General features: G+C 36.4%; 1 protein-coding gene across 1 annotated transcript in view; it reads left to right on the top strand.

The window, feature by feature from the left end:
- Positions 1–855: 855 nt before the first annotated feature.
- LOC110103865 (protein STRUBBELIG-RECEPTOR FAMILY 5-like) overlaps positions 856–24,059 on the top strand; it is a gene marked incomplete at its 5' end in the record, with an annotated part of 28,702 nt that continues 5,498 nt past the window's right edge. Inside the window, 4 exon segments of the mRNA XM_020832730.2 lie at positions 856–921; positions 1,035–1,303; positions 6,973–7,316; positions 18,148–18,401. Of these exon segments, the coding sequence (XP_020688389.1) occupies positions 856–921; positions 1,035–1,303; positions 6,973–7,316; positions 18,148–18,401 (933 nt within the window).

Raw genomic sequence — 24,059 nt, 5'->3', positions numbered from 1 at the left:
GAAGGCTATAAACAACCTATGAATACTGGATTCTTGTTGGAAAGGATCTGATTTGTTAGAAACATATGAAACAAATTGTTGTAGGTCGATCTAATGCTAAAGTTGAATATAGTACTATGACCCATTATGTATGTGAAATGATGGGGATAAAAACTCTCTTAGAAGGGTTTAGTTTTCACGTGACACGGTTGTTTACATTATTAATAACCCTATATTTCATGAAGGGAGAAAATACATTTAGGTTGATTTTCATTCCATTCAAGATATTTTACTGTTTTAGAAGATTATCACGTATCATGTCTCTAATTCATAACAAGTGTCTGATATTTTTACAAAAGTTCTTGGTCTTCTAGTTTCTTTGGATTATTTAGCAAGCTGGAACTAACTAATACATATATTATAGCTTGAGGGAGTGTTAAACGAAGAGAATTTTTCTAATAGAAAAACTTTCTATAATTGGAGATTGTTCTTACAAATGAATCAGAGTAAACCTGAGGACTATGCGGAACCTTGTAGAAAATTTGTGAAACTCTAATATTTTATCTTATATACTTATTTGCTAGCTGCATATAGTTCATCCATGATCAAGCATGTGTGAAATTTAAACTTAGAATTCCACATGAGATGCTTTCATTCACAAGTACTCGATAAAATGTGAGAAATAGTTATACTTTCATGTGACATTGTTTTGATTTTTGAATGCCGTGTAATGAAAATTGCCTTTTTTATGTTTAGGATGATACTCGGCTAGCTTTACATATCCATTGTTGTTTGGATGTTTTTTAGAAGCTGTAACTCATATTTTTTAACGCATAACTTAATCTATTTACTTGAATTGTTTGCATGGTTGTCCAGGAATATTCAGAACAACCAGTTCACTGGCTGGATTCCTGATGGATTTAAAAAGATTGGCAATCTCCAGTAAGTGCACCTAAAAATGATGAATAAACGCCTTCTCATATTAGTTTGTTGATGGCATATTTACTTAACGTGGTCTTGACAATCTGCTTTTGCTATTCACCATCCCTCGAAAGAGCTGGTGGAAATTCTTGGTCATCTTCACGAGCACCACCCCATTATCATATCTACAACAATGATAATGATGACCGATCTTCTGGAGCCGTGGGGAAAAAATCATCAGTTATAAACGGCTTAGCCATTGGTGGAGCAGTAGTAGCTGTACTTTTTATCATTGTATTTTTATTGGCCCTAATGAAGAAGAAGTCCGCAACTTCTTTGCACTATATTGATGAGTCAGATAGTCAGAGAAGATCATTTGCACTTCTGGTCAGCCATGATAAGGGTACCATACTTCTCACGTTAGTGTTTTTAAGTTATTTTCTCCATTGTTTTTCCATATATGAAATTTCTACTTCAGCTGTGATTCTAATCTACTTCATGCGTGCACTATTGCAATTTTGTTTATTTACTTTTTATCTGTGCTGCAAAAGTATTTTTCATTGTAGTTTCATTCATCAAATCATCATTGATTCTTATATGATAGTTCAATATATCTTTCTTTTTCTATTCTCGTAGTAAATTTGAAGCTGATATTCCTTTCTCGGTTGGTACGTTAGTTATATTGTCAATCCTGAACTGCTAGCAATATTTGTTATAGAATACAAAGCTCCAATGGTCTAATAGAGTTTCATCATCTTATCTTATTGATTCCTTGATCTTTCCGAAGTCATTTTTTCAAATGTTAAATTATATTTTTTCACCAGGTACCACCTAGCGCAATTCATAGCTTGACTCAAGCCTGAATAGTGATGTTTTTGGGTTAGCCAACTTTATGTAGGTAGTATAGGATGTTGCTGTGCAAATAAAAAGGTGAGAAAAGTGAAACATTAGTCATAAATGAATAGACCAAAAAAAAAATAAAAAATCAAGCTTTTATCCCACTACGTGAGGTCGGCTTGATGAATCCTTTTTCTCCATTTTGTTCTGTTAGGAGTTAAATCCGCATTTAAATCTAATAAAAAAGGTCATTTCTAATAATTTCTAACCAAGTCTTTTTAAGTTTACCTCTACCTTTGTTAACATAAGCCAAATCTACATCTACTTTCTTAATCGGGTCATCAGAAGGCCGCCATTTTATGTGACCAAACCATCTAAGGGGACTCTCTCTAATCTTATCTTTTACTGGAGCTACTCAAACCTTTTCACGTATATGCTAATTTTGTATCTTGTCTCTAAGAGTAAAGCCCTCATCCACTTAAGCATCCTCATCTCTGCAACACTTAACTTAATATTATGCTTCTCTTTCTATGGCCAACATTCTACACCATAAAGCATTTTAGGCTATGTTGCACCGATACACCTATTTATGAAGGCGTGCTGTATCTGATACATAGATACACGGATACACCTCCAATACGACACCGATACATGTCGGATACGTCTTTGCCGTATCCAATTAAAATACTATTTAATTTCAAAAGGACACGCATATCCGAAAAAAGGACCCGTCGTATTTACTCCTGCGATTGCGAGCGAGGTTCTCCAATTTCTGAGATGGATTTAAGTCTCTTGATGATATGAGAATATTAGAAATTGCTAATCTTTCACTTGATGAGCCTGAATTAGAAGCTATGATATTTATTGAAGATGATATAGAAGTTCAAAGACAAACCACTCAAGAAGTTAATCATATCATTCCTTCTATTGAATAGTTGAAACTTTATGTGCTTGACAATTTATTTTTATGCTTTTGTTGTTGTACTAGACATTTAATGCTTACTTTTATTTTGATATTATAAGCTACAAGACTACAAATGATGTTACTTTCATTTTTTTTTTTGTAATTTTAAATATTATTATGTGATTGCTTTCTTAATTTTTGTGTATAATTTATAAATTATATTACCGTATCCGCGCCGTACCCGTATCCTGTATTTTTAAGAATTGACGTGTCCTATATCCGTATCGTGTCGTATCCGTGTCGCCGTATCCATATCAATGCAACATAGATTGTAGATCTCACCACCATCTTATAGAATTTTCCTTTAAGTTTGAGGGGGAATTTTCTATCACACTACAAGCATGATGCATTCCTCCACTTCAACCATCCAACTTGAATTCTTCTAATAATATCCCTATCTATTTCACTATCACTTTGAACAATGGACCCAATATATTTAAAATGTGTACTCTTATTAATGACTTGATCGCCCAAAGTAACAATCCCCCATTAGATCTTTTATTACTAAAATGACACTCCATATATTCGGTATTAGATCTACTCAACTGAAAACCTTTAGACTCTAACGTTGACCTCCATAATTCAAGTTTACATTCAACTCCCTCTCTAGTCTTATCAACAAGAAGAATATCATCAGCAAAAAGCATACACTAGGGTACAATCTCTTGTAAATGTCTAGTGAGAACATCCATGACTAAAGCAAAAATATATGGGCTTAAGGTTGATCCTTGATGTAACCCAACACAAACAGTAAAATATTTTGTCAAACCACCTTGTGTTTGAACATAAGTAACAACTCTTGCATATATATCCTTAATGTTTTGAATATAAGCATTATTAACCCCTTTCTTTTCTAGAACTCTCGATAGCTCTTCTCTTGAAACTTTATCATATGCTTTCTCTAAATCAATAAATATCATATGTAGACCCTCCTTGTTCTCTCTATACTTCTCCATTAAACCTCTCAATAAATGTATATCTTCCATTAGTAAACCTACTCGGCATATATCTAAATTGATTTTGAGAAACATTAGTATCACGTCATAACCTATGCTCCATAACTCTCTCCCATAGTTTTAAAGTATGACACATTAACTTAATTCCTCTATAATTCGCAAAATCTTGTGCATCACCATTATTTTTAAAAATAAGAATCAACACACTTATTCTCCACTCATCTGACATCTTTTTAGTCTTCAAAATAATATTAAAAAGTTTATTAAATCAAGAAATTCCTTCATCTCCTAAGTATTTGCACATCTCTATTGGAATATCATCAGGTACAACAACTTTTCCAAACTTAATTTTTTTTAAAGCCTCTCTAACTTTTGTTTTGCTAAATACACCGACAAAAACAAAAAAATTTATTTTCATTTAGATGCTAAGGTCACTAAAGTCAATTGTATTCTCACAATCTTCATTGAAAATTTTAGCAAAATATCTCATCCACCTTTGTTGAATATCCTCTTTTAACAAAATCACTTTTTGATCTTCATCCTTAATGCACTTCACCTGAACAAAGTTTTCATAATATCATATTTAATTCTATATTGGTTATATGAATCTAATTTACATTTGACGATTATTATTATTATAACTAATGACTTTATAACAACATAATCAGTTCAGACTTTCAGTAAGTTATCTTGATTGATATAGGATAGTTGCATCATCTTTAAGAAGATTAGTCCTGTCATTTATATTTTTTTATGACAGAATCATACAAAGGGACACCGGATGCCTTCCATCACAATCAAATCAATTTTGCCTCCATATCATATTTATGATTAAAAAAATATTTATGATAAATTTCATGCTGAGTCCCAGAGATATATGAGCTGCTTCACATTGGTCTGCATTTTTTAAAATACATTTCATTAAGATCCTTAGTGTCTTTTCAATGTGCAAGTTCGTCCTTAAGTTAATTGTTGGTATTTATGGAAATCCTTCTAAGTTAATAACGTTAACTTTTCTATTAAAAATCACCCAAGTAACTTTTTTTTTTTTTTTTTTGTGAATCTAATAGGAAGTCGATGCAATTTCAGCAAAATCAGAGAACTGTACAAGAAATTTAGGAAGAAGAACGCACAAGAATTCTTTTTTATTAAAAGAATTAAGAAGGAAAATACAAGATATAGTTTGATCTTCAATTGGAAAGAAAGATCTGGCTCTCCCAAATTCCTAGCCGTCAGTTAGAGCCCACTCAACCTATGCAAAACTAATTCTAGCAAAATCAAGCATAATCTGAAATCACCTCATAGTTAGTCTTAAATAGGCTCCCTAATTCCCTCCAAAATCTGTCCTCTTTCCTTGAATAATCCCCTCTCAGATTTGAATTCAAATTAGATCTATTTTCTTAACTAATTTCATCCCAACTCTATTTAAAACTTTCCTAAATAATTCCCATTTTATTCCTTTTTACACAATGAATATTAACCCCCCTGAACTTTCCCTAAATAAATCCCTCTCAAATTTGAATTCAAATTAGATTTATTTCCCTAATTAATTCTCTCCCAATTGTAATTAAAACTTTCCTAAACAGTTCCATCTTTCTCTTCTTACCCCTAGTGGGACCCAGCGGCTCAACTGCCTGTCCATCAGAATCGCTGACTATTTAATTCTTTTTATGAAAGTACCTTGACTTTTAAATGACATTTTAGGTCTTGAGAAAAGAAAAGTAGAATTTTGAAGCAATATTGAGCCATTAATTTTTTTAGGCTTAAAAATCAAACATTTTGTCTCCAGTTCTTTCATGTCCTTCTTCTCTTTTCTTGTTGGTTTGGGCGCCTTCCTCTTTAGTGGTTAGGACCTTCTTTGCCTTGGGCTTCTCCTTAACAGGTTTCTTCACCGTTAGCACCTTCCAGCTGCCTTCTCCTTCTCCTTTGACTTCTTCATTGGCTTCTTGTTGGCATTGGTTGACATTTCAGTTTTAAAACAATAAGTGAAAAGGGTGGGAAGCCTTAACCATGCACAATTGATTAAATTGAAACCTTAACCATTACAATTGATTCATTTTGTAGGAGTAATTTTTTTTTGGAAGTATTAACAATGTAAGATGTTATGCTAATAATTAATAATATTTTGTTGTACTACAATAAAAAACAGTTATGTTATAGTTTATAAAAAAGAATTTTTTAAATGAGGTTAATACACATAATTATATTAAATTATAAAATTGAGTATTAATCATGAAAATTTATTATTAAAAATTAAAAGGAGTCAAAAGGATAGCCAACCATTGTTTGCTAAAATAAATTTTTTGTCTTGAGTTAGTGTCTCTCATTCAACTTGCCAAAGCCTCACCAAAACTGCTTACTCCCTGATCTTATTAATGCATCCGATGTACTGAAGCCTCACCGAAATAGCTAGCTCCTTCATCACCATGTCAATATTCCCAAACTATATAAAATGCGTGTCATGTCTATACTTAGGGACAATTTGGTCTGCTAAAAAAAGAATATTGTATATTTAAAATGTTTGAAATTATTTGGATGAGTATAAAAGGAATGCATGATAGTACTTTTTTTGTTTGGCTTGAAATAAAAAGAATATAATGTAATGTAAAGTAAAATGATGGTGTTGGCCAAGGGACAATAGGTGGCAAGTGGTGATGAGTGGACGAATGGTGGTGGTGACAGGCGGTAGTGGCTGGTGATGGTGGAGGTCAATGTTCAATATTTGAGCTATGATCATACTTGCCAATGTTCCTAAGAATCCTAGCCAGTAGAAAATCTAGGTTTTATAAAGTTTATGATTTGGCAAAAAACAACATTCTTTAATTCCTCTGTGAAGTTGTCATCAACAGCATGGGTCAATGCATTAAGTTAATTGGTTGCAGTCAGCTTCTTTGCCTGGCCATTGGGTATGCTGGGATTTTGAATGGCATAATTGCCATTTTTATGCAGCAGTTGTAAAAGGTAAGAAAATTAGAAAATTGAGACAATTCCTTCATCTCAATTACACTTTGGAGAGGTCAACTGATAGTGAAGGGCCTGTGATCATATGTCTCATATGGTTTTCTCTATGAAGTACTGGATGGCGAGCCATATATGATGCTGTGCATCTACATCAGTATGCGCTCTCTTTTACCAATATTACTGCATTCTGTCTGCAATTTTTGGCATATTACAAACTTTTCCTTTTTATTTTTATTTTCCTTTCATCCTTTGGTAAAGTTCACAATAAGTTACGAATGAGAAGCAAAGTTTAATTGTCTTCTTATCATCTTAGTCTTACAGAATTCTAGCACTGATTGTATCATGTTGTGGCAGATTTTAAGTTCATGGGATCCTCAGCAGCAGCTGATATGAATATCCTACCAAGATCTACTTCTTTGGGTCTGAAGCCTTCAGGTTCTGATCGGAGCAGCTCTTTTGGTGAAAATGAGTTCAAAATTAAATTTAATTCCAAGCCTCCCACTTCTGAGAGGAACAGTTCAGTTAGCGAAAATGACTTCAAAATTAAATTTAATTCAAAAAGAAGCTTGGAGCCAGTTAATGCCAGCGCTATGTCATTGGTAGATTTGCAGTCAGCCACTGGAGGTTTTAGCACTAATCATCTTCTTGGATAGGGGTCCATTGGATATGTTTACAAGGCCAAATGTGCGGTTGGAAAGGTAAAGCTTCTAATTGTTACTTTTTTGGTAACAGTGGAATTTTTATTTTTATTTATTGAGAAATAATAAGAAATATTTATCATGTCATAATATGAAATTCAAAAAGTAGGAATTTTATAAAATTCATTGTAAAGTAAATTAGTGTAAAACATTCTAGTTTAGTTTAGAGGTAAACCAAATTTGATCAGTTTTGTGCAAGAATAATTTACACCACAAACAAGCTCGCTTGACCCTTGTCGGCCACCAACACCTGCAGCCGACCACCAACGCTGCTGACCTCTGCCACAGGCTATTGCCACAACCACTCGCCGTCAGCCGCCGACCACCACCACCTTTGGCCACCACCGTGGCCGTCACCTGGCTCCGCTCCCCGCCAGCCGCCACCGGCCGCCACCCCTGACCACAACCAATTGTCACTTTCCTCCGTTGTATTCCGCTGCCGCCAACCGTTGGTTGCCACCATCTTTAAACTTTATACTACATTCATTTTATTTAAACCAAACAAAATAATTATTCACCTAAATTTACTTTACACTCATCCAAACAACTCTAAAGTATTCCTTTTACATTGCGTTCTTTTTTTAGCCAATAAAACAACCCCTAAGAGAAACAAGAAATTCAAACTTGCATTTAACTCTATAATCATCGTGATGTAGAACGAAAAATTGCTTTGCAAGGGAGAATGAAGAATTTGGAAATTCTCAGATTTTCTTCCCAAAATCTGTGAGAATTCTCAGAGTTTTGAGCTTAGGAAATAGGGAGAACAGATGACAAAATAAGGCTGTAGAATTTTGGTGAATCTCGTGGTCAGCTGTGGGGAAATTAACAGCAAATCGAGGTCTTCCACAGTGTTGGACAGCAGGGTATCTTTGCTGGCATAGGTGGACAGCAAGCTGTATGGCTTAGGTTTAAGAAAACCATTGGCTGGATATGACAGAGGAGAATTTCGGGTAGAAAAAAACTGCTGGACAGGAGTTTGATCTTTCCAAACAGCAGTTATTAGGCTTAGGATTATTGGAATTCGGTGAGAGAGAGCTAGGCCAACGGGATTTGAATCAAGGAAAATATTTTAGAATAATTTATTTCCTAATTCCATTGCCAGAATTTAAGGAAAACTTCAATGCTTGGCTCCAAAAAATTTCGTCTGTTATAGTCTTAAAGAAAAAAGGTGATTAGAAAAAAAAAATTTCCTAATCTAAGCCATAGAAAAGGGAGGCAGCGGCTTTAGTGGGCCAAGGAGTTGTTAACGTGATTAATTAAGGAAACCGGATTTGGAAATTGGAATTAGGAAAGCATTGCATTAAATCCAATTTGAACTGAAAGTCTGGGTCTTGGGGAGTTCGGCCACAGACAAAAGGAAGAAATAATTTAAAATATTTCTAAATGGGTTTATGAAACACTTAGGAAATAGATCCTACGTGGCTCACATGGGGGCCGGCGGCATGCATGGGCAAAGGAGGTTTTGATGAGAGTATTCAAGGCTTCATAATTTGGTTTAATGAGTTAGGAAAGTAATGACATAAATCCAATTTGAATTTAAAATTCAAATTGATTTAAATTAAGTACTTTCCTAAAATAGATGAACCAAATTAGGAAAGAATTTGAAATTTGAATTTGAATAATTTCAAATTCAAATTAATCCTTAAATTAACTCAACCAAATTAGGAAATCCAAAAGGGGGTGGAGAGGAAGGTTCGGCCGGCGGCTAATGAGGTGGAGCCGACGGCATGATGGGTGAGGTGGCCGGTGGCTTTTGGAGAGCTCGGTAAGGAGCTTGGTTCGTGAGGTTGTGGGAGGAGGAAGAATATGAAAATGGCCACGGGGAGCGATAAGAAGGAATAAAACAAAACAAATATAAAACGAAAGATAGAAAATAAAAATGATAGAAACCGCGAGCCTTGGACTCTTCCGAAGACCTATCCTTCTTTCTCTCTCCACTAAGACAGAGTAATCCTCAATTCCAAAAGGAATGAGAGGCTGTCTAATCACATCTTTTAATCCATTCAGAAATCTGTTGCACTTCTCCTCAACATCAGGTATCAGGTGTGGGGCATACCTGGATAACATCCTGAACTCTGCCTCGTACTGAGAAACAGATCGGTCTCCCTGAACCATTCTGTTGAACTTGTCCTGCATCTGTCTCCTGGCTGACTTAGGTACATACCAATCTCTGAATACCTTCACAAACTCCTCCCATTCGACTTGGCTGCTTGGTCTTCCTCCAAAAATTTGTTCTAACTGACTTCTCCACCACCTCTCAGCCTCGCCATCAAATGCATAAGCAGCCAATGTCACCCTCCTTTCCTCAGGGCAAGACATGCCCTCCAGGATTTTCTCAATCCGCATCAGCCAGTCTTCTGCTTCTATAGGTCTGCCACCTGAAAACAGTGGAGGTTTCATATCCTGAAACAGCTTCAGGTTCCTATCAATAGGCCGACCTCCACCTCCACTGCCACTGGCTTGATTAAAAAAAATTACAAAATTGCCCCTTGGGCCACAACACTCAAATAAATTAACCTAGGGGTAAAATAGGAAATAACATAAAATAGAAACTAAAATGTAGAAAATAATTCATAAATGACAACTTAAATCAGAGCCGTCGATTTACAACGCCTCCTGTGATAGATGCGCCAGATTTTCGTGCCGATGTCCGCATCACATCGACCTTAACTAGGAAGGACCAACCCAACCAACCACCAATTCAGCAGAGGCCGAACCAGCCCCTTGATTGGGCGGAACTCGATGAAATTTCGACAGCCCGGGTGGAGCCCAACAAAGCTATAATTCATTATGTAAGGAGGAGGAATCTAGGGAAAGTTATTTAGGAAACTTTTAATTATAATTGAGAATGAATTATTGAGGGAAAGAATTCCAATTTCTAATTCAAATTTGAGAGGATATTAATTAAGGAAAGGGGGCTGATTTTGGAGGGAAGTAGGAGAGCCTATTCAAGGATAACTATGTTATTATTTTTTATTATGCAATTTATTTATGCTATAGCTTTTCTCTTGATGAGTTTCTTAACAACATTTAGGATTTGTGGTAGAGCTGATCTACCTTTCAAATTGTATATCAATTGTATCTGTCACGACCCGACCCGGCTAGCCCGAGTTAACGGGGCGGGAGCAAAAGGTCGTACGGAAGAGCATAAGAAACATAAATCAAATTCATTATAGAATTAGCATCAATACATAAATATCATCTATAAATAAGAAAGAGCCACTAAAACAACATCAAATACAGATAGTCCCAAACAGTTCAGATTATCTCAATACCAATAAAAACTTTTGAGTCAACATTACATAAACTCTACATACTGTTCATACTCAGATACTAACTCAAACCTTAGACTTAAAACATAAAATAAATGGAACCTTTCATCCTGAGGTCCCCTACGACGATACATGTAAGGTCGTCGTGCAGCCATTACTTTTCTCCTGAAAAAGATTTCCAAAACGAGGAATGAGCTAAAGCCCAGCAGGTAGTTCATAATACAATTAACTTTATAATTGCTGAAATAAAACTATTTTAATTAGAAACTGATTCTTTAAACATGTCTTAAAGCAATAACATTCTCTTTTACATAAACATTTCCTTTCCTTTCTTTTCTTAATCTTATTCATATGAAATGCAAAGTGCAGAGTATGTATGCTTAATGAATCACCCGTCCCGAATGTACCCCATTTCGTACTGATCAGGTACGCAGTCAAATAGTGGCCAAATTCCTTTACCATAAGTTCATAAGAACTTTCCTTTACCATAGGTTCATAAGAACCTTCCTTTACCAATGCTCGTAAGAGCTCCTTTACCATTTGGGTACATCCGGATCAACATGCAAACATGAAAGGTTACTATTCCCTTAATTCTTTCTTTTTTTAATAAAATTTCTTTCATAAACTTTCATATAAATTTCATGCCCAAATATGTCCCTTTATATGATTCGTATGCATAACAAAAGATGAAATCAAATAAAAGACATAAACTTAAAAGTTACTGAATTTAAAACATAATTCAATTGAATAAAAACATGAATTATAAATGAACTAAAGAATTAAAGCATTTATAATTTTAACTGTTTCTGAACACCTACCTCAAATTTAAGCACAATTCGTCGCTTCAACAAGGTCTTTCCTCCTTAACGATTAGAACCTATAGATGTTTCCAAAAAGACATATCATTAAACCAATCATATTTCCTTAACGTTTTTTTTTATACGACATTTAATAAATATTTAATTAAATAAATATTTATTTTCGGATTAATAAAATACCTAAATTTTGAAAATTCATAAATCTTCTATTTCATCCAAACATTGATTCTAAATTGATCATTAACATATAATAATAATAAAATAATAATTTTCGGATTAAAATAATCCTAAAAATTAAGAAAATAAAGTTTTCGCTAAAAACTTAAAATTTTTCTTTAAAAACACTTCCTAAACCCTTAGGAATCATTTTCATAAAGGTGTCCTACAAAATTAAGGTTTTAGGTCAAAAACCCTAGTTTCTAAATCTTCCAAAATTTCTCAAATTCTTTCATTTTTATCGGTATAACTTCTATATACCAAAACGATCAGAATTTCGCATAGAATTTTCTAAAATTAATTTCGTTGCATTCCGATAACCTTGAAAATTTTACTTAAAAATTCGTCGCGGCGCTTTAAAAAGCGTGCGATGCCTAAAATAGGATTTTCGGGTTTTACAGTATCTTTAATTATTGTTGAAATATTAATCAAAATCCGTCCCTATCTTCAAATTCCTACAATTTTCTACTTGTTATCTTGCTTTTTTTACTTCCAAAACACATAAAATTGGTATCAAAGCAAAATCTTTTTGGAGACAATTGCAGCAAAGGTGGATGCGTTGGAAGGAGAAATGGAGCAATTCAAATCTGGGGTTGAGGAGAAATTATCAACCATCGAAAGAAGATTTTCAACCATGGAGAATCATATGGAGAGCCAATTTGGTGGGTTGGAGGAGATGATGAAGAAGCTCATTGAGATGCAATTAAAAATTCCACTGATGGTTCATATGACTAACCCTCACCACCATTTGGTCGGGATTCACTTGTCTAAATCTAAAGAGAAATAGATCGGATGGGAAGAGTTCGATGAAGAGAGTTCTTTTCATCAAGAGCCACCTCCTAGGGCTCCGAGAAGGGGAAGAAAATAGGGTTGTCGGATGGGGGGACAACAATAAGGGAGTTTTGTGGAGGAGTTTTATGATGGAGGTAGTTGGGCGACCGACCACTATAGAGAGACCGTGTGGGCAAGAGTGGACAACCGGAGGAGGTGGATGAACCGAGCCATGGGGATTGGATAATGGGAGGCGGATCGAAGAAATGTGAGATTCCCACGCTCGATATTTGGGGGGAACCATTGGCGGGAGAGGAAGTTGTGGTGGAGATGTGAAGGTGATAAAGTGGAAGATGCCGGTGTTCGAAGGGGAGGATGCCCATGTGTGGGTATATCAGGTAGAGAGGTTTGTTACGGTGAACAGGTGGAGAGAGGTGGAGAAGCTTTCTACTGAAGGGTTATGTCTTGGAGTGATGGTGGGGGCAAGAAATATAGGGGGCCTGTACCCCTCGCCCACATGAGAGATTTTTCCTTAACCGACGACCCACTAAATCACGAATGATGCGACTAAGATGAGGAAGAACAAACTCATACATTTCAAATTAAACTAAAAAGAAGAAATTTTTAAAACATTACAAACAACGACGGATTACAACTTTTGACTCGAAATCAAAGACACCCTAAAGTTGCTTTACTTAGAGACGAAAGATACAGATGGAGTGGCACTTGCGGAGAGACGAAAGAGATTAGAAGCCGAGACGAAAGGTTGGAAAGAGCTCACAAGATTTTCGGAGGGGATGAGAAAGAAGACGGACAAAGCTTGCAAGCTTTTCCAATAACCCGCAGGTAAATTCTAAAAATCACATAACATTCACTATTTCAAACATTACATGCCCCTCATATTTATAGGTATGAAAGGGGAATACAAAAGGACACCAACATTAATTTTCACAAGAACCTAAACATCACAAGCATGAAAATCCCCCCATGCTAATCACGGAAAATCGCCCAAGCCCAGGAACCGAAGGAGCAGCTGCGGGAGACAAGGAGGCCGCACGGAACCAAGGTGCCACAGCCACGGGAAACATCCCAGGCTCGGAAAACCAGCAGCCGGCCGGAATTCCAAGGGGCAAAGGCACAAAAAACTAAAGCTCATGGTGGAAGCCAAGGAGCCACACATGAGAAATAACATATCTTGGAATTCCAAAAGCCGGTTTGGAATTCCAAGAGATAAACATAATTAAAACATTAAAAATTACATTAATAAAAAGATAACTATGAACTAAAATGTTAGCTAATAATGAGCTAACTCTTAGTTCAATAAGTGAACTAAAGACCAGCTCATAAATGAGCTAAAATTTCAGCTCAATTTTGATTGAGCTTGTAGACTCGAGGGAGGTCAAAATTGATTTATTTTGGACATGAATTGACCCCCCCTTTGCCTACATCAAGTGAAAAGCCCTCGCTTCATTCTAGTAGAGGGAGGCGAGATATTTGATATGTTTGTGGGATGAGTTTAAAGATTGCTTGTTCAAACGTTTTCGAGCCATTCGCGAAGGAGACATACGTGCATTTCCTTGCCTTGAATTAGGAGGGATCTGTCATGGAGTACATGGAGAGATTCGAGTTACTATCGAGGAGGTTGAGGGGAATTTTGGTGGCGATGTTGGAGGGAAATTTAATGAAGGGTCCAAAGCCCGACATACGAGCGGACCTCCGTTTGATGAGACCAAGAGGGTTAAAGGAGATGATGGAGTTAGCCCAAACAGCGGAGGATCGGAGACAGATGGAGAGGAGCAGTAAGAGCGGAGTTGCGGGAGGCTCTTACAAAAGTTCCTAGACTTCACTTGTAACGAGGACCCAAATAGTGTCATTTTAGCGGGAGACACAGAGGGAGAAGAGTGGGGGAGTTGGCCTTGGGGCCAACTACAAGCGCCTCACAGAAGCAAAGGTGCAGGACAAGAGAACGAAATGCCTTTCGCTGTGATGAGAAGTATGCACTAGGCCATCGGTGCAAGTACTGCACACTCTAGGTTCTTATGGTTTGTGAAGAGGAGGAGACTGGTAATGAGAATCTAGTGGAGGAAGGAAAAGGAGAGGAACACTTACACCTGGACGTGGCGAAAGTGTTCGTAAATTCATTGGCGGGATTTGCTCCAAGTCACACCATGAAGGTGAGGGGGCAGAGCAGGGAGTAGCCACTGGTAGTCTTGGTGGATAACATGGCTACTCATAACTTCATCTCAAATTAGATCTTGGACCAGTTGAGATTGAAGTTGATAGATACATGGAGCTTTGGAGTTATAATTGTAACAAGAAAGGTGGAGAGGAGTACGGGATATGCAGGGGAGTGGTGCTGACACTCAGTTAGTGGAGGATTTTTTTCCCTTGGATTTGGGGAGCATTAATATGATCTTAGGGATAAAGTGGTTATAAACGATCGGGGAGACGAAGGTGGACTGAAAATATCTAACTATGGAGATTCATGTAGAGGGGAAGAAGGTGGTGTTGCGAGGAGATGTTAACCTATGTAGAACCATGATTTCACACAAAACCATGGTTAAGGTGCTACAGGGAGCAGGGCACAACTACTTGGTGGAGTTGTAGAGCCTAGAGGAGAATCGAGACTCAAAGCCGGTCGAGGTCCCTGATTGTGTACAACAGCTTCTGCAACAATTCTTTGAGGTCTTTTAGCATCATAATGGATTACCGTCGACTTGGGAGCACGAGTATGCCATTACCTTGAAGGAGGGAGTGTCTTTTATTGGTGTCTGACATATTGGTACCCATATATTCAAAAGGATGAGATCGAGATGCTCATCAAAGAGATGCTTGATGCATGAATTATCAGGCTCAGTGTGAGTCATTTTTTCAGCACCATGGTACTAGTGAGAAAGAATGATGGCAATTAAAGGTTTTGCGTGGATTACATGTTCTTGAACAAGGAAACTGTGCTGGACAAGTTTCTTATTCTTGTAATTGATGATCTGCTAGATGAGTTGTTTGGAATAATCATTTTCTCGAAGATTGACCTGAAGTCAGGATACCATCAGATTATAATGAAGCCAGGAGATGTGCACAAGACAGATTTCAGAACTCATGAGGGTCACTACGAGTTTTTGGTGATGTCTTTCGACCTTATGAATGCCAACCACTTTTCAGTCTCTCATGAATTTGATTTTCAACTTTATCTTAGAAAGTTTGTCTTGGTATTTTTTGATGATATCTTGATCTACAATTGTACGGAGGCAGAGCATGTGGGTCACCTGAGGACTGTATTGGAGACTTTAAGGTAGCACCAGTTGCATGCCAATTTGAAGAAATGTACTTTTGCACAACCACAGGTGGAGTAACTGGGACAAGTGGTGAGCCAACCAGGGATAGCACTAGACCAGTCCAAGATTAAGGCTATGCTAGATTAGCCTTTACCTAAGAACCTAAGGGAGTTGAGAGAGTTCTTAGGCCTCACCGGGTACTATCGAAAGTTTGTGGGAGACTATGGCATGATAGCATGGTCATTGATTGAGCAGCTGAAAAATGACAGTTTAATTTTGAGCAGCTGAAGAAATCCACGACCAGCATGCCAGTGTTAACATTTCCTGACTTCAGCAGGTCATTTGTGGTGGAGACATGCATCAGGATATTATGCAATTTATTTCAGCAGTAGCTTTTCGTTTGGTGACTTTCCTAGCAACGTCTAGGATTTATGGGAGAGCTGATCTACCTTTTAAATTGTAGATCAATTGTATCTTTTGTTATTGTTGAAGTATTAATCAAAATCAGCCACTATCTTCAAATTCCTATAATTTTTCTACTAGCTACCTTACTATTTTTACTTCCAAAACATATCAGAGGGAAAAGCCCAATGGGAAATCACTCCAGGCTTCTCCAGTGTTTGCAAAACTAGAAGTTATCATGCCATTATGGAGGATATTAGTTTGAAATGGTGCGTGCAAGGGTTGTAACCATCATCTAAGTAGTTCGCGATGGAGACCAATTAAAGGAGATTCTAGCAAAGAAAATTTAGAGTATGCTCAAATAAAGAATCTCCAATGGAAGGAGGAAGTGGTTAAAATAGGATAAGGGGACGGGAGAAGAAAATCAAACATGTTAGAAGCTGAAGAATGGTGCGAGAGTGATGTTCAAAGTGATAAAGTAGTTTTTGAAAGAAGAGTTGAGATGAGGTGTAGACAAGACAAGGGGACTGCTGCCCCAATGGTGGGAAACATACCATACCTAATAGGTTATCCATAATTCAAAGGAGTGGACCCAATTGACAGCATCAAGAATGATTATTCCACTAGTAGCCAATCAAAAACCTATCAACCATGTGCAAATGATGTGCTTTTGTAGGAGTCGAAAGTCAGGTGCCATAAGAGTATTGCCACACCATCTACTTGAGAAATTGAAAATAATACTAATGCATGTATATTTGTGGTGAGATGTGTCCTTGAGTTCCAGTTAAAAAATAATTTAGCTCAAGTAGTAGAACTTTTGGATTTTGGATTGTAGTTGCTTGTTTAAGTCCCCTCTACCAAATTAAGATTTGATTTTTTTTTTTCAATTAAAATCTAATAAATTCCATGAAATGGTAGGGACCGTGAACTGAATTCAGCAAATTTTATGAAGGGTTAATTTAGTTCAGCATGGAAAAGGATGTTGGCCTAATCTGTTGGGTTTGATTGGGTTGTGCCAACTGTTTATGAGTGTTCATCCTAAATTCATCATTTCCTAAGTCTCTTGCTTGTTGATGAGCTAATACTATCATTATGTAGACAAAATAACGGAATTGTAATTTTTTATAAGTAAATATTTGAGCTGATTTTCATTGTGGGATCGTGCATACGCTAGTTATAATTAATAAAGTTCATTTTTAGTTTGTGTAATTTTATAGCCATATATTCAGAATTTGATCCATCCACACCTCCCACCCTTTAGGGAGGACTGAGGAGGTTCATATTTTTTACCTAATGCTTATTCTTGATGATGGAACTAAAAATTTGATGTTTCCTACTTTCCTGTGAATCTAAAAAATTGGAATAACCAGATCTAAAGGCGTTGTGATTGATAGAGGAATCACATTGATCCCACCAGACAACTAAGTCTTGGTGGTCTTCCCAGCAACAACTTGCAAACCATTGTACAAACAGCTAATCAATAGAAACTTAGCAATGATGGGATCGATTCTTCTATGCCTTTTGGGATGGAGAAGGTTTTTAATTGGCCAGAAGACTTGACTTTAGGGGTTGCCAATTGTGGATTAATCTTGTACGCTGGTAGATTCTACCAATAATGATGGCAGCAATCTGGGGTGGTGCCCTATGAATGGAGAGGAAGGCAGTTTAGACCACCTTATCAGCAGTCCACCCATCAACCAGCTATGCTGAAATCATACATTTGTGGTGACGGTTGGGAGGATCTGACATGTTAGTTTTTTTTATTTTTTACTCAGATGTTTAGTAAATAACATGAGCTATTCTAACCCATAAGACTCAACAAATTATATTGGAGAATGCTTTTTTCGTGAACATTGAATGCATCTGCCTTGCATGTAGATGCCTGTGGTCAAGTTGGTTAAGTTTACTATATGCAGATCTGCAAAGGTTCACATGCCACTAAATTGGCCAGATTTCTTTTATTTGAATTGATTTTATCTAGAATATTGATATCAAACATAAATTGCAGATTTTGAATGCATGGCTTTTTTTCATTTTCATTTATTTGGTAGTAATGCTGGTTAGTTTTTCTTTCTAGGTTTTGGCTGTTAAGAAAGTGGACTCACCTAGCCTTGATTTTGTGGAAGTGATTTCTGGCATCTCCAGGCTGCACCATCCTAATATTTCTGAACTAGTTGGTTTCTGCTCAGAGTCTGGTTTCAATCTATTGGTGTATGAATATGAAAGAAATGGTTCCCTTCATGATTATTTGCATTTATCAGATGATTACTGCAATCCATTGACCTGGGACACTCGAGTTAGAATTGCTCTTGGAACAGCTCGTGCCATTGAGTAAGATGATATATAATGGAAGCTCATTTATGATTGCTATGTTTTCTTGAATCATCTTAACTTGATGAATGTTTTTCTTACAAACTTAAAATAATATTATGAATTTATCTTGGGTATAGCGGAAATCATGTAACATGAAGAATATTAAAGAATATGAAATATAGGCTGAACTTAAATGATGGAACACATAGAAATTGCACTCATTATGTTAGTTTATTTTTCAGAAATCATCGACATGATTATGGGATCTGTGAATATGGAAGCATGCACCAGTTTATTTTATGAAACCTTTTTTAAATCATTTTTAGAACTTGAAAATTTTCTTTCCATGAGAAAGATGTTTTTCTTTCAACTATGTGGCATTTCAGTTTGCACTTGTACGTTTAGTTTTTCAACCTATGGCATTTTTACCCTTGAATCTACCCTTGAATCTACCTAATTTTGTATATTCTGAAGATTCGGTGACAAATTCTTTTCATTACGAAGTTCTTGAAGTTAGCATTAGTGTTCAGTTTAGCTGGTTCCAAAACTTTAAATATTTGATGTCAGGTAAATATAGTTGTTGACCATGATAGGTGTTTCGATGTCAACCCGATCAAATACGACGAGAATGACAAGTGACAGACGCTACGTCACGCAAATGTTGTTCGAAGTGTATTGACCAAATGTCAAAATCACTCGAGCGATGTCCGTTTGACAAATGGACTGCAGCAACGGGTTTGAGACAATAGCTTAAATATACACCCATATTACTTGGGTTGCTGCATAAGGGAAATTCGAAAATCCATTCTTTCACGAGATGATGACATGATTTCAACATGTACGGTCAAAGAGAGTTTTGCAAAAAAATAATAATTTTTATTATTTTAAAAATAAAAAGAGGTCAAAACTCCTCACCTCTCTCATTCCTCGTACTCGTGGCCATACCTGTGCAAACAACTCTCTCATTTATTCCATACTTGCACACAAAGGCCTCTTCCACATGCATTCTCTCTCTCTCTCTCTCTCTCTCTCTCTCTCTCTCTCTCATGTGACCCTTGCCCATTCACTTACTCTTTTGTTCTCATGTTCTCCAATCCCTCTAGCCTACTTGTCATTGTTAGCTTCTCATCCCTTTTCTTCTCTCTTTCTTCTTCTTCTCCTCTCTCTCTCTCTCTCTCTCTCTCTCTCTCTCTCTCTCATCCTTCTTTCTCCTTTTTGTCACTTTCTCTCATCTTTGTCTCTCTTTCTTTCTATCTATCTTCCCCTTTCTCTCTCTAAAACGAGAAAACAAAAAAATAATAGTATTTGTAAATTCATCTTCAACTCATCTCACCCCATCGTTGTCATCATTGCCTCATGCGTGAAGGAATAAAGTTCGCAATAACTTAAAATACTCGAAATCCAGATCGTAGCGTGCTTAGCACAACAAGCAAAACATGTGCACGATTTCTTAGCAGGACACGAGAAACTCATTGGCGATGCTTACAACATAGCGGAGCCCTCTCGTGCTTTTGTTAGCACCGAAAAAAATTCAAATTTATATAATCATGTATGTTGTTCCTATGTGGAGGAAAAATATTTCAAACTTCAAATAGGTACATAAAGTTATACACATCTTTCTTGATGTGATAGGAGAGAAGACCCCTCGACTGCGATGGCTAAGGATATTCATGCTTTTTTAGCCAAGGTGGGAGGCTTCTTACTCCTGAAGGCATTGCTTATGTGGGGGAGACTTCGAAGGGCTGTTGAAAGTCTTAGTGAACTAACATGCAATGAAAAAATTAAAATGAACTTTCTGGACTTAATAATGTTACAAAAAATGAATAATTCAATTGTGAAATTGCAAAATAAGAAAAATCAAACCCTCTAAATGCAATACGCATTGCGTCAATTGAAATGCAAGTATCATAATTGAACACAAACATTGGATTGAAACTAGATTTACAGGGGACTTGCGATGAATTTAAAAGCTTGCTAATGAGCAAAAGGACATGTAATGAAATTGAGAGCTCGCTTGAGAGCATAAAACCCCTCACTATTTTTAAGAACTTTTATGAATACATGGAACCTTTAAAAACTTACTTGGTGAGTTGAACTTAATATAAAAATGAACTAAGGCAATCATTTATTTATAAGAGGAAATATCACTCCCTATGGGGCCCATCTGAGTAAGAATACAAGCCAAATATAAACAAATCTTGTCCTCTTGAAAAATACATAAAAGATTTTGACTTATAAAATTTGCACCTTGATCTACAATATACGCACGAGTAGATATAATATGAACAGTAATAAACTAATAATAAAAAGTCAAGCGCACATTCTGAGGACAACATATTCACCTGAACAACTACTATTTTGGACCCCTACATATTTCAAATAGTTGCGCTTATGTGGAGGGCTTTAAAACAAAGCAAAATGGTCAAACTTATCGCATATCATATGTTGCACAAGTATCCTAAGCAACGTGCATATTAGGGAATTTGTATACGTTTTGTGAACAAATCCATGTATGAAAACTTTCTAAATAAAATAAAAGTAGTGACTATTACATGTCACGAGTTGCATAACCATTTCGTTAACGTGTGTGTGATGTGTCAAATCAATTAATGCAATTTTGTGTGCACGTTTCCAAATGTATAGTGTGAGTATAATGAGAATGTAGTAATGCATTGTGCAAATGCATTGAAAGACATGCAAATATATTAATGGGGTTGCTGGCTCACTAAGTATGTATGCAGGTGCATCGTGTAAATGCATCAAGAAAAGTGCAAGTGTTTCGTGGAAGCATACCAAGAAATATTCAAGTGTTCCATGCAAGAGCACCATAAAATGTGTAACTATCCTTTGCAAATTCATCAAAGAATTTTGCTAAGATTATAAAGTTTTCCGAGTGAAAGTTTGTGTATCCAATATCACTCATTAGTTTTGGACTTTAAGATGAAGAGGCAGAATATGAAAAAAAAATAATCATTATTCTAGGATTAGATTGGGGCATTTAAAGAACACTAATAGAAATATTTTTGTAAGTAATATTCGAGATATTAAGATTTTGTCTGTGCATGATGTAGCTAATGTTATGTGAGAAAAAGTAGCTAGTAATATTAAGAATGTTGCGAAGGATGTGCTTGGAGTATCAAGAGGAAAGCTCATAACAATAAAAATAGTTGGTGGTGAAATCAAATTTTGTAAGAAATGATTAAAAATAAAAAGCTTTGTTATAAAAATTGGTTTGAATATAAAAAACTTTGAAAATTAGGAATGATATAAAGAGGCCGATAAGAAGTCTAAGAAAGCAATCTGTGATGCAAATATTTTTTTTTCAATAATTTATATAATATATTAGATACTAAAGAGGGCGAAAGATATATGTATAAGTTAGCCAAATAAAGAGATATGAGTAGTTTGGATTTAGTTCAAGTAAAGTGCATTAAAGATGAAAATAAAAAGTACTTTTTTTAAGAAGATGATATTCAACATAGGTGGATGAGATATTTTGCTAAAACTTTTAATAAAGGTTATAAAAATATGATTGACTTTAGTGACCTTAGCAGTCTAAATGAAAATATAGATTTTTGCTTTTATCGGTGTATTAGTAAAACTAAAGTTAGAGAGACTTTAAAGAAAATGAAATGTGGAAAAACTGTTGGACCTGGTGATATTCCAATAGAGGTGTGGAAATGCTTAGGAGATGAAGGAATTTTTTGGCTTTCTATACTTTTTAATATTATTTTGAAGACCAAAAAGATGTCAGATGTGTGGAGAATGAGTGTTGATTCTTATTTTTAAGAAGAGAGGTGATGCACAAGATTGTACGAATTATAGAGGAATTAAGTTGATGTGTTATACTTTAAGATTATGGGAGAGAGTTATGTGATAGGAAATACTCTAATAGAAAGTGACTTCCCTTGGTTGAATTTGAATTTTAGCAAGGTTCGAACCAAAATATAAGAAGAATTTTGTGAAAATACTAACAATAATTTTTTTTTACTAATAATAGATGAAAGAAAAACAACAAGATACAAGGGATCCTCAATTAGAGAGGAGGATTCGACTCTCTCAAATCTCCAGATGTAGTTAGAGCCCAAACAAATCCTCCAAAGAACTCTCCAAATTTCAGAAAACACCAGCTTCCCTAACACTAGGTTTCTAATCTTATATAAAACAGTTAAAAAAATGTAAATTACCCAAACAACCCCCTTAATTTGAATTTCCCTCTAATACTTCTCTTTAATTTCCTCTTCAATGCTCTTAAATGTTGTTGTGCCCCACCTAATTAAATAGGTAGATGCCTATTCAGCCTAAGCAGGTGTAACTGTTCCACCTCAACAAGTGGATCCTATCCGCTGGACATGTCTAGCAATACCCCCATCCCAAAGACCCACATTGTCTGCAAGGTGGAAAGACAGCTCCCTCCTCAACTTCTTCGTCATCACAAACGGTGAGAACTTGAAGAGTTCAGTCCTTACATCTATGCCCCGGTGTATTCCTCTCCTCACATTTGAAGCACAACCCCTTCTTCCTCTTCTCCCTAGCTCTGTTTATGTGAGTTTCTTGAAGTTTTCCCCAGGTTTTCCTCCTACAATCTTTTCCTTCACGGTCTCCCTGAGAGTGATGTCAAAAAGGTGATGGTCATCCTGTATGAACCTCATGAGTTGTTGCCTCCAATCCCTCTCTCTAGGTGCCTCTAATCCTCCACTAACTGAACTTGCTTCATAGCTTCTCCTAAATCACAAGGCCTCATCAATCTAATTGCTGCTCGAATCTTTGGTTTGAGCCGTTTCATAAAGTTCCTCTCTAGTACAATCTCCAAAGGTTGGTCCAGTTGGTTGGTCAGTTGCTCAAACTGCTCATGGTATTCCTCCACCGTACCTTCCTGCATTAGGGCGAAGAACTGCTCATAGAAGTCTCCTCCCTTGCTGTTTAGGAAACGTTCCAACAAGCAATCCTTAAATTTCATCCAGGTCCGTATGGGTTACTAGTATCCCTCCATTAGTACCATGCTAAAACTTTCCCTTCCAAGCACATCCCGACTGCCTTCAGTCTCTCCTCCTTCATCAACTTATGGACGATAAAGTACATTTCCACTTTGTAGATCACCCATGGGTATCATCTCCCTAAAAAATAGGCATCAGCTTCCTCATTCTCGGATCTCCTCCATTCCTCATGTTTCCTCCATAATTTTCCATTGCCCAAGGGGGTGATTCCCCTCAAGTGTCCTAATCATTCATTCTACACTCGTATCCAAACCTTTCATCAAATTATCATATTTTTCTTTCAAATTCAGCACCCCTTGGATTATAATTAGTCATTCCCTTTTCAAATTCTGCCACTCTCCTCTTAAATTTAACTCCTCTTCATTCATGTCTGACCCCCTCATGCCGTTCCACATACCCCCTACCCGGCTCCTCCTTAGGAATAGGCTCTAGGGGAGGCAGTCTCTCTTCTCCCTCCCAAATCTCCACCATTATTTAAAATTGCGCAATACGAAGCTCGCCTTTGCGCAATTCTAATAAAAAACTCCTCGAGACTTACGCCTCGAGTTCTTTTTTATGAGGCTTGCGCCTCAACATGGTTGAGGCCCGCCTTGAGGTTCTCCTTGCCTCACTGATGTTAGGGTTATGCCTCACCCTATATATATATATATATATATATATATATAGGTTTAGCCTATAT

The sequence above is a fragment of the Dendrobium catenatum genome, unplaced genomic scaffold, assembly GCF_001605985.2.
Source record: "Dendrobium catenatum unplaced genomic scaffold, ASM160598v2 fragScaff_scaffold_1706, whole genome shotgun sequence".
In the NCBI taxonomy this organism is placed as follows: domain Eukaryota; kingdom Viridiplantae; phylum Streptophyta; class Magnoliopsida; order Asparagales; family Orchidaceae; genus Dendrobium; species Dendrobium catenatum.
This window is presented reverse-complemented; position numbering and strand designations above follow the sequence as displayed.